Raw genomic sequence first — 15,027 nt, forward strand, 5'->3', positions numbered from 1 at the left:
TTCAGCTTATACCTTCAACGAGGAGATCATGAATTATAACTTGTATCTCTTAAACTTGGGTAATGACATGCTTGCTATCTACCATCTTATAGTCTAAAAATTTGGCTACCACAAACTTCTTCAAACCGACATCCTCGATTTTATACTTATTTTCCAACGCACCCCATAGTTCTTTCGAAGTTTCCACATTACTATAGACGTTGTAAAGATCATCCTCCAATCTGCTAAAAATGTAATTCTTACATAAGATTAATGAGAATAATCTAATTCTATCTAATAGTGGTTCCTGATTAATTAAACTTATGTTTCGATCACTAGATTGTGATAATTCATCATATCACAATCTTGAAAACCACGGCACAATGTTTTACAATAGTTATTTCGTTCTACGTTGCAAACCAAAGCACACTTGTTAGAATTAGAACAAAACAGGAAATAATGTCAAATATGCCAAACAAAGTGAAACAATGATAACATACACTTCCCCAAAATAGTTGGCTATATGGAATTTAGGAAAGATCATGTATTTATAACCAAAAAGTAGGTAATACCGAAGAGTTGCAACTCTTCATGTAAAGGCTGCAACTCAAAATTTAAATTTTGAGGAAAAATTCAAAACGGAGGAAAAACAATTTATCGTTACAAAAAAACGGCTAATTTGGATTAAAATAATATTACGTTAATTTAATATTAACAAATAAATTTAGTCCAAAAAATTAATCAATCAAATCATTTGACTAAATCCGTATCCGAAGCCGAGCTAGCGATGACGGCGACGACGCGAGGCTTGCCTTCTTCTTAACTCTTTAAGAGCTAAAAGAAGTGTAATTGTATATACCCATCAAAACTCTTTTCCTCCTCCTATATGAGACAATGTCCCTTTATCAAAGCGAAAAATTCAAAAATTTTACCCCCCTTCCCATTCACTCTATTTTAAGCTCTAACAAGCTTAAACCCAACAAATAATGTTAGCTAATATAGCCTCCATTTCCCAAGCAGTATAAACATAATTACCTCTCTTCTCAATGCTCTTTCTCCTCATCCTCCTACTTATTTTGCATTAAGCTTAACCACATAATATAATTGTTCTTAATTGCAAGTCTTTCTTAATATCTTGTTGTTGTTGTTACTACTGGTTTTTACTACTTTCTTTTCATATTTTATGGAGTCGGGTCTTTCGAAAATAACCTCTCTACTTTCAAGGTAGGAGTAAGGTCTGCGTACACACTACCATCCCCAAACCCCACTAGTGAGATTATACTGGATTTTTTATTGTTGTTGCAAGTGTTTAATTTTGCAATGCAAACCAAACAAAGTCGCAACTCAAACCTCCTCTATATTGAATCTCTTTTCTAGTTGGATTTTGAAGAGATGGATAATGATTACCAGACATGGAGTCAGTATAAGATAGAACATGCAAAATAATTTCATTAGTGCCAACTGCCAACTTAATGCATGATAATTAGTTGTTCAAAGGATACAAAACTTGCATTCCGGAGTGTTTTGCATCCCAATTCAGACTAAACATTAGACCATAGTTTGAAGCAGTAGAAAAATTTAAATTATTCATAAAATAAATTTATGATGTTTGGGAGTTCTTGTTGAGGCTTTTCCATAGCACCATATTCTCAAGTAGCTAGCTGAGTAGAACACTATCGATTGACATGCGTACACAAGTTCACTAGGAGCTTTAGACCAAATAATCTGAAGTTGTAGAAGAAATTAAATACCTACCTATAAAAATATTTATGATCAAACTTTATGACCAAATGGTAAACTTCCCATTTTTCCAATTGTGAAGCACGAGTTATGTTTGCAAAATATTTACAAAAATAGGGACGAAATATAAACATGGCATCAGAAGGGGCTATTTGAGAAAATCAGCACTAGGCCCTATTGGATTTTGAACTTAAGGCCCAAGTTCCTCTAACGGGTCAAATGGACCAATCCAAAACCTATTGATTTCTGCCCCCCAACCTCACATTACGGCATTAAGCCAATTCTACGGCTAAATTGACATCATTCTCCCTCGGCGGCGAAATTGTTCCTCGCAATCTCTATATCCGCTGAACTCCGGTGGATCTCTCTCCGGCGAAATCGAGCTGTAAGTTTCTCTAGACTCCTTCATTAATATCTCTCTCATGAAACCAAAACCCTAATCCCATTTTCAAATGATTTGCGACGCTTTGTGTATACTTTCACTGCATAACAAACCCTAGGCTCCGATTTGTATAGTTCTTTGCCATTTGTACTGGAATGTGTATACGGTTTTGCTAATTACCTTTCCGTTTCCGTATTGCTAAATGAACTTGCAAATAGCTGTTAGTACGCTAAATGAAAAAGAGAAGAAATCCTTAAAGATCATATTTCTTTCCATTGTATTGTTGATGTTCAGCTCTTGGCATATGGTGTTTTGATGAAAGGTAAAATTATATATTTAATGAACTGTACCAAGAGGTACTGAACTGTAAAAGAGATCATAGAGCAAATGGCCTGCTCCATTTAATTCAGCTCTTGGAATGTTTCAACTCGTTTGGACAATATTTGATTGAAGTTGAAAGAAAAGTTTGTGGAAGTTGACAGTTAACATGTTTGCGGAGGATATCTATCAAGTAGTGCTCAAAATTATTGGTAACATGTTAGGGAAAAGTTTCGTATCTAAGCATAGATCTCTCTTCTTGGTCTATCAATTATCTACTAAAATGGGCTCCATTTGCGGATAGTTGACATGCGAAATTTGTTAGTAGGCCAGCTTTATTTTGTTGTAGAACTACAGGGATGACTTTTTGTGTGACTCAACCTGGTTCTGTAAAGTATTATTTAAGCAATATAAATTGGAGTTCATAACTCCTCTATCTGAATTTCGTAAAGTATAGCCTATCCCAAGTTAAAATGAAGGGTTGCGATATATTGACTGCTCCCATAAATAGTTTTACTTTTTCTATCGTCTGAATACTGAATTCATGGTGGCATAGGTGATCGATATAGAAGGGGAGCCTTGGAGCAACGGTTAAGTTGTCTCCGTGTGACTTATAGGTCACGGGTTCGAGCCGTGGAATTATCCACTGATGCTTGCATCATGGTAGGCTGCCTACATCACATCCCCTCGGGGTGCGGCCCTTCCCGGACCTGCCTGAATGCTGGATGCTTTGTGCAGCGGGCTGACCTTTTTTTATAGGTGATCGATATAGAGTGGAATAGATATATAGGATCATATAGCCAATACCGATTAGTTTGGGATGGAGACTTAGTTCGTTGATTGATTGATAGATCATAGTTCTTGGTAAATTTTTCAACATGTGCTGTAAAGAAATTAAAGGCTGCTATATGTGAAGATCCCTGGCAATATTCCCAAATTGTGTGTCCCTAGAAAGTACCGTACACAGAACACGAGATTTATCTCATTGAGCTAGAATCCTGTACTCATAAAGGACCATAACCACTTAGCTCTTTTCTAATTTTAATACAGGATTACAGTAAGAAAACATTAGCTAGCAGCCTTTTTGGCAAATTTTCCACCAAGTGGCATTTGTTTTCTTCGTCCAAACGCCCCCAAAAAGTGCTTCGTCCCACCCCACACCCTACCTTATATCAATTTTCGTCCTTTGTTGTCCTTTGTGTTGTGCTGGTTTGGTCCTTTGACTTACCCATACTCTGGTGCTTTTCTCACTTGTTTATTATTGCCTGTGGTTTCTTTTAGGGACAGGGAAACTGTAGCAGGACTAGGTTGTTGCCTGATGCAGGTCTTGTGGTTTCTGTTGTTTCTTTGAATTTCATGAAAGTGGAGCATAAATGGCAAACTATTCAGGGAAAGGATCTCCACTAAATGGTTCTGTGTATGTCTGTAACTTGCCCCTTGGTACAGATGAAGATATGCTAGCTGAATATTTTGGCACGATAGGGGTGCTAAAGGTATGGTTGTGATCAGGTACTTAAAATTATGTTTGAGAATTTTTCTTATAAGCTTTCTCCCCCTTTCCCCTTCTCTGCTTGTGCAAGCTTTCTTTGTCTGCTTTTTTCTAAGGAATGTTTTTGCTTCATGCTGTAGAAAGATAAACGAAGTGGTAGGCCTAAGATATGGTTATACCGTGATAAAGTTACAAATGAGCCCAAAGGAGATGCTACAGTCACATATGAAGACCCTCATGCTGCATTAGCTGCTGTTGAATGGTTCAATAACAAGGACTTTCATGGGTCAATAATTGGGGTATTTATTGCAGAGTCTAAGAACAAAGACGAGGCTTCCTATGTCACAGGGAATCAAATTAGTGACCCCAATCTGAGTAGTGGTCTCGATGTGCTGGAAGAAGGTTCCAAGGATATAGATGGAGGTGGTGGAAGAGGTAGGGGCAGGGGAGATGCTTCTGCAAAGGCATGGCAACAAGATGGTGACTGGATGTGTCCGAATACAAGGTCTGTGATGCGATTATTGGTGAGCAACTCTTTCTTGCTCTACTGTATCTTTTTTTGATTGTCTGCTTGTACTTCGAATAGTCCAGTATTTTCCTATGCTTACAGTTTTTCATAATTTATTTTGATAACAGTTGCTCTAATGTAAACTTCGCATTTCGTGGAGTTTGCAACCGTTGTGGAACTGCTCGACCTGCTGGTGGTGGTGGTGGTGGGGCTGGAGCTGCTGGTCGTGGTAGAGGACGTGGTAGCCAGGAGCAGGGAGCCCCTGCTCGTGCAGTAGGTGGTCCTCCAGGCCTATTTGGTCCAAATGATTGGTCTTGTCCGATGTAAGAATCTTCATTTGCATTTGCAACTTATTTTATTAAAAAATAATGTTCTCAAAAATAAGCTGTCAGCTCATAATCAGACTTGGAATCCCCTCTATTGCTCTCATCTTGAAATTAGTAACTCTTCAGGTGTTTTGTAGTCTTTTTTGTTTTCATTATGTATTCTCCCATAAAGCCGTGCTAGCTCGACTTTCCTTTTTGGACAAGTTACTTACCTCTACTTTCAACTGCTACATTGGCTTTACTTGGGCGTTGAATTCCTAGCCCAGATTATGATTTGTCATACAAATAGCTACCTAGTCGAAGATGACTCGAATTAAAGTAATAGCTGGAGTTTTGAGACGGGCTTGATATTGATGTCATTCTTTCTATTTTAAGGGTGCATGGGTCGGTGCAGTTCTTTCCCCAAATTTATAACCAAATCCTTGCTATTTTGGAATAAAAAATGAAATTCCATCCGAGAAACTTAGGGACTGTTAACTCTGTGTTCAGGTTTTGGTTCGGTTTATTTGTTCTGGTGAATTTTAATCTCTGAGTATTTCATTGTACTTGACAGATATTTCCAAGGTATAATTTTAACTCTTCATATGTGGGAATCATTGCTTTGGTTTTGGCAGTTTAACACCTGATAGCCTTAGGACAAGGAAAGGCATCACCAAGCATCCAAGTTGTGACCTAGCAATTGATGAAGTGGGCTAAAATAATGAGACTGGGGTTCAAATTCTGGTAGATACAAAAAATGCTTGGTGCTTTCTTCCCATATGTCTAACCTTTGGTGGACAGAGTTACTTGGTACCTGTGCTGGTGGGAGGCAGTAGGTACCTGATGAAAAAGTAGAGGTGCGCGGAAGCTTGTTCGGACACCACCATTGTGAAAAAAGAGAGAGTGGAAGACATCCCTGTGCGATCATTTCCTGGTTTTATCGATGTAGTAACTAAGATTTATATAGGAACATTAACATAGTCATACAGAGGAGTAGATTTTTTGTTTTTGGCAGATGTCATTGTCAAATGCAAAGCCAAATGGCATCATTTATTTTGGCGTCTCCAACTTAGCCAAAACCAATCATTATATTATCAAATTATTATCCGGACCCCTTTTTTCAGTTCCAAAAAATGGGGTTTGCCGTGTGACAGTTTATCTCTGGTTAATTCCTCTTCGTTGTTTAAAGGAATGGGGAAGAGAAAAGTAATATGAACCTTTTCTGTGAGTGGAGGAGATAGAAGTGGTGATCCCTGTTCTTTTGTACCTTTCTCTTTTAGGCTTGCCTCTTCTCTTTTGGGGCTTTAGAGAAAGGATGTATCCTAGAAGAGCAGCAGGGTCTACTGATGGTAGAATTTCATCAAGTAAGAGAATGACCATTAGAATCATACTTGTCATTCTGAATTGAGGATCAGTGTCCTCCATCATTTTAACTAGCTTGGAACGAATTGCTTTATTGCTATTGATTGGCATTTATTATGTTGCCCTCTTTTTGATAGGTTGAAATTTAATATATTGTGTTCGCCCTATTGTTCAGGTGTGGCAACATAAATTGGGCTAAGAGGAACAAATGTAACATCTGCAACACCAACAAACCTGGGACCAATGAGGGTGGTGTGAGGTATGCATAAGAGGATGCAACATTGAATGTTTATTAAGATTTCTAAGAACTGTTGTTTTCTCTAACCGCAGTCTGATTGGGTGAATTAATTTGGTTGTGTATGGTTTTCACCATAGATGTCTTGCTTATTTTTATTGCAATTGCATATTTCTTGACACTAGGTCTTGAGGCCCTCCCTTCCCCCCTTCTCCTTATTGCTCTGCAACAATTAGAAAGGAATTTGCTGCATTGCTAGCAGCTGGAAAAGGAACAGAGGTGCACAAGACATTATGTTAGGTGGTCTTAACTTAATGTTGATGATTGGCGGTATTGGAGCTACTGGTGCTTTAGACTAATGTGCTACATGAATTTTATCTAAGGAAATGTTCTTTACTTGGGATCTTATATATGGGATGTTCTTATCAAGATAATCAGTATAGCTGCGTTATAGGCCTGTTGTTACAATTGAATGATTGCTATGTTTTTCTTTATTTTGAAATGGTAAGTATTATTGATATAGCACAAAGATTGTCCTGAATACATCTCCAAAAACCCAAAAAAGGAAAACCTTGACCTGACCTATCTATATAAGGTTTCTATACATTTTTTTTTTGAGAATAGTAACAGTAATATAAGCTTTCTAGTTTCTATGCATTGTAATAAGGTTTCCACCAGTGTTTTGGATAGCGTGTGGCGACAAATAGTGACGAGGGCCCGCTTCACTGAGGCGAGAGGCGCGCAGCGAAGCGCTCGCCTTTTTGATGTGAAGCGATAGTTTATACAAAAAAATAAAATATTATATATATAACTAAAAACTCAATAACAATAATATATTAATAAATATATCAATTCACAATATGCAATTAATTCTACTCTATAACTGAAAAAGGAGGAAATTTCAGGTTTGAAGTTAGAAGTTCTCTGCCTCTGCCTCTGCAAAAACAGGGTGCAGTACTGCTGCTCAATCAAAAACAGAGCCCAAAAAAAAAAAGAGAAGATAAGAAGAAGAAGAAGAAGAAGAAGAAGAAGAAGAAAGACGAAAAAATAAAACAGAGCATAAACATACTCTCTGTTCTGTTATTTGCTGCACTGTTGCTCGACAAAAAACAGAGCAAAAAAAATAGAAAGAAGAAGAGAAGATCAGAAGAAGAAGAAAAACTAAAAAAATAGAGAGCAACAGACTCTCTGTTCTGCACTGTTGCTCGACAAAAAACAGAGCAAAAAAAAATAGAAAGAAGAAGAGAAGAAGAAGGAAAAGGAAGAAAGAAAGAAAGGAGAAAGAAGAAAGGAGAAAGAAGAAAGAAGGTTACTTGGGCTGGGTGGACTTGGCTGCTCTGTTGTTTGAAGGTTGAAGAAGAAAGAAACGTGAAATCACTGCAAGCCCTAATGTTTTAAGTCGCTGGTCTGTTTTAAAGTGTTTGCGCCTTTTTCTTTCTTTTTTTTTTTCAAATAGCGACGTCACAGCTCGCCTCTCGCTACACAGGCAGAGGCGCTCGCCTTTTACAATCGCAACGCAACAGAGCCAAAATAGCGCAGGCTGCTCGCATCGCCTCGCCTCACGCTATTAGCGCTGAGGCGAGCGCTATTTATAACACTGGTGTTGCTTAATGAAGTATATTATCCATATTACACCAACTGGCTAAGTTGCTCGGTCTCTTCATTTCTGGTGTCGCACCCGTGTCGACACGACGTGGGTGTGGGATCCGTACCGGATCTGGTCAACTGATTTTGGGTGCTTTGACCAAAATTGACGGAGGAATTCGGGACAGATACAATGATTTTTGAAATCAAACGTAAGATAGGGTGAAATTGAAGAAAATGGAATCTATGTCAGTCCTTTCCTTTTATCTCCTTCTCGGATTCTCCTCCCGATTAACATTTTCTCCTTCTCGAAATACCTTGTAAGTTTTCCACCTAATGTCTCATAATTTAAACATATTTTTATAACTCTATTTTTAGATAGTTGAATTACTTTTAGCCGAATACCCGCACATGTATCCGTTCCTGGATCCATACAACCGAATCTTAAAATTTAGATCGTGAAGGATCCGATCTCTAGATCCGCACATGTATTGGATACCCGCACACGAGTCCGAGCAACTTAGTCAACTCGAGAGCAAAAAAAATAAAATCAGATAGAATATTCAGTATATTACTGACTTGTCCTTCAAAACATCTTCTATTCCTTTCCTTCCATAGACACCACCAAATGCATGCTGATATTGTATTCATATGATCTTAAAAGAACTTTTCACTTCTTTCCTGCTCCAGCAACTTAAAAAGTCTAAAGTTGATCTTGGCATCACCTAGCTTATGCCCAGAATACTATTAAACAGCCGCTACACCTGTGTTGGAACAGGACAATGCAAAAATAGGTGGTTGATAGTTTCTATGTTTCCATCACACATCACATTTGTTGCACAATTGGTAACCTTTCCTTTGCAAATTATCTTTGGCAAGACATGCTCCTTTGGGCACCAACCATACAAAACACATTGACCTTGACAGGGGCCTTTGACTTTGCTATCTGTTTCCAGGGGTTCGAAAAGGAGAACAGTTGGTTCCCTGTTTGCACTTTGTAACAAGACTTCACAGTGAATTGTCCATCTCCATTTCCCTCCCATATCAGTATGTCTACATTGCTATTGAGTTCCTGTCAATTGCATAACACTCTGAATATGTGATATCCTCTAACTCCCAGTCCTTCAGATTTCTCCTAAACATGATATTCCATGAGTTATTGTTTCTGTTCTGAGACAGTCCTATCACTGCCCTGTGCAGGCTGAAAAAGTGAGGGAAATTGGTCTCTTAAAGGGGAATGACCAAGCCAATTGTCATGCCAAAGGATAGCTTTCTACCATTACATTACAATTTATTGGTTTATGTCAATCTTTTAGTTTTAAAATACTTGAAAACAGGAAAATCCGTCCCTAAGATTGTGCGCACCCCCCAAAAAAATACCAACATATTTTTTAGACAATTTTGGGATTGCTTTTTTTTTTTTGTGTTAGTAAGCATATAAAATATAACTCTTAAACTAGTGTTCTGATATGAAAATAAATATATTGTGGAAGTGATTGAATACAGTTTAATTTGATGCCATATTTATAGTTTGTGCCTATAATCTTATGGCTATGGCAGCTTCGATTTGAGGAAAGTGTTTGGTGATTTAGCATACTCTATCCAATAAATCCTTTTCTTTTAGCAACTCGTTCTTATAATTTCGCCTTCTAGGTATTAACTTTGATCTGTTTTTATTGTAATCGATAGAGGAGGACGTGCTGGAGGTTATAAAGAACTCGATGAAGAAGAAATAGAGGAAACTAGACGTCGGAGGAGAGAGGCTGAAGAAGTAAGATAAGAATAGCAGAAGTATATGAGTTATATTGCTTTATCCCTGGTGTCACTCTGCCTGACTTTCTGGTAAAATTTTCATCTCAATTACAGGATGATGGTGAGATGTATGATGAGTTTGGAAATCTGAAAAAGAAGTTTCGTGCTAAAATGCAGCGAGCAGAAGCAGCCCAGAGCCTCCCCCCTGGAGTAGGACGCGCTGGATGGGAAGCTGAGGAATTAGGTAGGGGCAATAGTTTTGTTGTATGTGTTGTCCATAATGAAGGATTTAAGGTTCTTCATTTTCTCTGTCTATGTTTTCCACCCAGCTTCTACAGTATCAACCAGACTCCATAGTATTCCTAGGTGTGTCAGCAAGCAGTATTTGCTGGAGTTTAAAAGTTCTATGCATCTTGTATAATTTGTCTTAAAGGCATTGTCTAGTGGATCAGACTGGTTCATTTAGTAGACGGATTTCAGCTAGTGTCCGCAAGATTGGTTGGCTTGATCCTATCCACCCAGTTTTGGGATTAAGGCGTAGTCAACTAGTAGTAATATTCTTGTTAGGCAGATTATTAAAGGAGGTTTTGGCTCAACAATTGCTAAAGACCTTCACTAAAAGCTACAAACTTAACCAAGAATTTTTCCCTTACATGCCATTGGAAGAATGTTAGTGTGGTCAGCTGAGGAACCACTGCTTGAGAGGAGGGTAATAGGAAATTCCCACAATGGAGTTTGAAACGGCACCCACTAGTGCTGGAGCTGTCTGTTACTGGCTTCTGGTGTTCTAATCGAGGCCTTTGGGTGATGAAGGTTAAGTTGATTCTCTTACCTATGTATAATCTTCGTTGAAATAAAATTCTTTGTTAAAATCTTATTTCAATTTCTTTTATTTTCCTCGTTCTGGTTCTAATGCTCAATTGTAGGAAGTTTGGTTACTTTGCTTTAGCTGATTTAGATGAGTTTGGATCTTGGAGCGTCTTAGAAGATGATACGATGACATAGCAGTGAATTCAAAGCATATATAGCTGTTAATTATTGATATGACTAGAAAATGGAATTATTGATGTCTTGAGCCACCACAGCAGGTCATTACGATGGGATAGAGACTGCATATTACATTTCAGCCTTGGTTGTGTTGGATATAAATAAAGATGCAAAGCTTTGACTTATCTCCATTGTTTTCTGATCCCCTCGCGTGCTTGTTTCTAATGTTAGATGAGCACCATGTTATTGCCTAAACTGGTTACAAAAGAGAGTGGTAGAATTACCTTTCTACCCTCACATAGCCAGCATCTAACCTCCAATAGCATGTGAGGAAGCATTATGCAATTCGTCGTTAAATTTTCTGTGTTTTAGTATGGGCATCAACAATTGGAAGGGAAGAGCTTGGATAAACCATGTGAGTTTCTGTGCTGAGTTCAACGAAAGAGGGGCATAAGTTGGAGTTTCATACAAGTGGGGGCACTAAAACCTTACTAAAATCTTCTTTATCTGATTAAAAGATGCCCAGTTCTTTCGGGTGTTGGTCCTCACTAGTTGCCACCTTCTTTTAGCTTGATGAACCGTTTACACCTGAGCCTCAAGAGATTCCATATGAAAGCGCTTAGCGTGCTTCTGAAACGTAATTGATGGAAGACCAAAGTGTTCCTGACTGATTACTCTTTAATTTGGCAGGTGTGGCTGACCGAGATAGAAAGGAGAGAAGCAGAGAAAGATCAAGAGATTATGATGAGAGAGAGAGATCTAGGCACCGGAGCAGAAGCAGAGAGAGGGATAGGGGAAGAGACAGAGACCGCTCCTACGACTATGATCGAGACAGAGAATATGGCCGTGACCGAGACCGTGAGCGGAGCAGGCATCGTTATTGAAGGTTGTGTTGGTGCTTTCATGAAAATGTTGTCCAGTTTTGGTATTCGTCTAACTTCATTTGTCTCATGTTTACATGGGCTATTAGTACGTCACCTTGTTGAGGTTGCTTCCCCTTTTGTCAAATTCATATGTTTGACTATTTGACTTCATCTTGGTTATCTTTGTCAAACTCATATGTTGGATATTCGTTTCAGTACAGCACTTGTTTCTAAGGAGGCAATCAACTTTCTTCCCTTTTTGTTTATCTTTTGATTTCTTTCCATCAACTATCAACTTGAAATGCTTGGGCTGAAAGTTGAAATGCTTGGTTTACCTGTCTGAGAACAAGCTCCTGTGCAACTTTACCGTAGAGGGGATTGTAAGATTGTATACCATCAGGGACGTGGGTTGAAAGTTCCCGTTAATGATTCATATAGTCGATCACAACTAGCTAGGGATTGAGGCGATAGTGGTGTCGTCTCTCTGAAATCCAAATATTATGTGCTACTCCAATTGGGGAAGCCCTCTGCGTTTTCTGTTCATAGGGATGATGTAATTTTCTTACATCAACCTGCACAAAATGCTATTTTAGGACTCAATTTGATTTTCTACTTCATGAAACTGAAAGTGGTTAACTGGAGTTAAATTGATCGATGTTCCTTGTATTGTATATCCTTTCCTATCTGCTTCTATGAAATATGGAGTAGTAGGGTACAATTAGTTTTGATAAAAGAGTCTCTCCGTATGTAAAAGAGAAAAACAATGTGAGGATAACTTCTGAAGCATAGACGAGTTGTTTTGTCTCTTGCTGTAATAAGTTTTCTTTTTTTGGTTGAATATTAGTATATGTCATTTTCCATGTTACAAATTCACTCTTCGTAATGTTCTTTTTTCCATCCGGCGTCTGGCACCTTGGCATTCCAAAATTCCAACTAATCCGGATTCTCGCCGTAAGGCTAATTAAAAAGAAAAAACGCTGTTCTTTTTTCCATCTGGTACCTTGGATTTCGACTAAGTTGGATTCTCGTCATAAGGCTGATTAAAGGAAAAAGTGCTACCTACTAAAATATGTTTTATTTCCAAGGTTAGAATGCGAGATATTTGTTTTTTTCCATCTGGTACCTTGGATTCCGACTAAGTTGGATTCTCGTCATAAGGCTGATTAAAGGGAAAAGCGCTACCTACTAAAATATGTTTTATTTCCAAGGTTAGAACGCTAGATATTTGATTAGGAAGAGATAAATCCTATCCATTTACCACAACCTTAGGCGGTCACTCTTCGTAATCTCAGTATTATCATACCTCATGTCACAAACCCAATTCATCAATCTATAACATTTCTAATATTGTTAATTAAAATGCAAGTTGTCGGTTCACAAGGAAATACAAATGAATTTGGTTACTTAATTAATGAAATGAAGTAATTGCTATATTTATTTATTCAATTCAAATCATATAGGGTGTGTCCTGTGACATTATTTTGTGATTTTCTTAAGGGGGTCCTAGCTCACATGTCCAAGAAATGCCATGCCAGATAAATACAAAAGGGGGAAGGTAACCAAAGACGACCAAAAAGACAATAAGATTTTCCAATTTAATTATTTGATAGCTATAGCCTTTCTTTTGACTTCCAGAGTTTGTCTTTGTCTCCTACATCAGACAAATTCTCCACCCATTCTTTGTACCAACTGTTTTTTTTTTAATTTCTTTCTTTTTGGGCTTGCTTTTCTAAACGTTATAGATAATATCTCTCCTTCTTGATTAAAGGTTTCGGATGTAAATCCTATGAATGGCAATAATTTTGCTAAGGAAACACTTTCTTTTTAATAAGCCTTATCGCCTAAGTTGTTTCAGAACCGGAAAAAGATGCGATTTTTTCGCGCAACGTACTCATAGTGTAGGTGCGTATATCGTATTTGGCTGAAGAAGTCATGACGCAAATCCAAATTAGTCGTATCAAAGCATATTACCGAAGATCAGCTAAGTAACAAAAAAATATTTTTTCTTCCCCCCTCCCCCACGCCCCGAAATGAGAGGAAAAACTCGGTTGCACGAACGTGAAAACATCTTATTTCCGCCACGAATTCAGACGTTAATTCCTTAATTTTTTTAATTAGATTTACATATTTAGAATTTATAGAAAAGGTAATCCAACACATTTTTTATGATTAGAAATTTATGAAAGATGTTTGAGAAATAGAGTTTAAGAATAACATCACGTAACATAAAATAGAAGGAGTGTAAAGAGCTTTTAGCATTGATCATTCAATTCGATATCTTTCCATTCCTCTCGAAAAATCTATATCGTTGGATTTGTGGGCCTAAAAGAATCTTAGCTGTTATAAATAAAACTCTTGGCTTGACAACAACATAGCATTTTCATGCACGTAAAATTAGTACAAATTGTCACATCTTTTGTTTCTGGCCAAACACATTACATGTCTTCATTTGTAATTAAGTGAAAAAATATTGTTTCATCAAGTGCAACTAGAATTTGAAATTTATGGATTTTAAAGTTATCATCGGAATTATAACTCGTCTTAATTATTGAGTTTGTAATTAAATATTTATATATATTTAATAAAAAAATTTAATACAAATACAGAGTGTGAGACTTTAAGCAAACATTATTGAGTTTATCCGAACTCGTAACTAAACGTTCCCTGTTGACCTTGTATTATCTAACAATGACGAGTTTCAAGAATTATTTGAACTTCATAATTTGAACAGAAATTAGAGCAAACATTGTGCTTATATATTTCAATGTGGAGAGGATTTATATTGACATAAAAAGTACCAACTAGGCAACGGCCTACTATTTTGGAATTATAAACTGCCAGTAGAATTTTGAACTATAGTTTTTTACTTTACCCAACTACAATAGACAAAATAAGGGAAAGTTTGAAAAGCTAATATCTTTTAACTTTTTTGCATGTTTCAAAATTGTTAATGAATCAAACATAGTTATACTAACTAAAAAACATAGACTAAATTCAATCCTAAATCACCATATCTAATCTTGGAAATATTGCTAGGATTAATTAATGTATTTTTCTTGACGTGTGTTTTAGGGTAAGAGACTCAAATTCTTTTCCCTTTCTGTCAACTTTGACATTCCACTAATTCCGAAATTATGCCTCAATTTCAAGCAAGCAAATATCGGTTAAATGAAGCTTTACTGATTATGTCGGTGTATTTAAGCTCATCTCACCGATATTATTAAAAAGAAAAACATACAAGAGATTTTCTATATTTCAACTAGCGTAGCTGGTATATAATTAAATTTCTGACGGGACTAAAAGACTATTAAAAAACACAATAAGCAAAATTTACACGGATTAGCTATAGTGCCTTTCTCAATTTGGATTCCATCAATCATAGCTGAGATTGATGTATTATATAGAGAAAACTACCATCTATAGCACCTCAAAATTTTAATAGCCCATATTTATGTTTATTGATAAAAAATGGTAAAAATAGCACGGGCTAGCTAGTTTTCGGACTGGTGATTCAAAAATATCC

The 15,027-nt window shown here is 37.1% G+C and overlaps 1 protein-coding gene across 1 annotated transcript; it reads left to right on the forward strand.

Moving 5' to 3' along the window:
- Window positions 1–1,936: 1,936 nt before the first annotated feature.
- LOC107808208 (transcription initiation factor TFIID subunit 15) lies at window positions 1,937–11,746 on the forward strand. The gene is made up of 8 exons (XM_016632700.2): window positions 1,937–2,104; window positions 3,744–3,912; window positions 4,049–4,413; window positions 4,545–4,739; window positions 6,259–6,342; window positions 9,592–9,673; window positions 9,769–9,898; window positions 11,332–11,746. Exons 2-8 carry the CDS (start codon window positions 3,793–3,795, stop codon window positions 11,523–11,525), a joined length of 1,170 nt encoding a protein of 389 aa, XP_016488186.1. The 5' UTR covers window positions 1,937–2,104; window positions 3,744–3,792; the 3' UTR covers window positions 11,526–11,746.
- Window positions 11,747–15,027: the final 3,281 nt, after the last annotated feature.

This window comes from Nicotiana tabacum, chromosome 23 (assembly GCF_000715075.1).
Source record: "Nicotiana tabacum cultivar K326 chromosome 23, ASM71507v2, whole genome shotgun sequence".
Classification (NCBI taxonomy): Eukaryota; Viridiplantae; Streptophyta; class Magnoliopsida; order Solanales; family Solanaceae; genus Nicotiana; species Nicotiana tabacum.

Bases quoted from the DNA above. Each gene is read 5' to 3' on its own strand.
- LOC107808208 (XM_016632700.2), top strand. From the start codon at position 3,793: ATGGCAAACTATTCAGGGAAAGGATCTCCACTAAATGGTTCTGTGTAT. The intron at 3,913-4,048 runs GTATGGTTGTGA...TTCATGCTGTAG, and splicing joins GCACGATAGGGGTGCTAAAG to AAAGATAAACGAAGTGGTAG. The intron at 4,740-6,258 runs GTAAGAATCTTC...CCTATTGTTCAG, and splicing joins AATGATTGGTCTTGTCCGAT to GTGTGGCAACATAAATTGGG.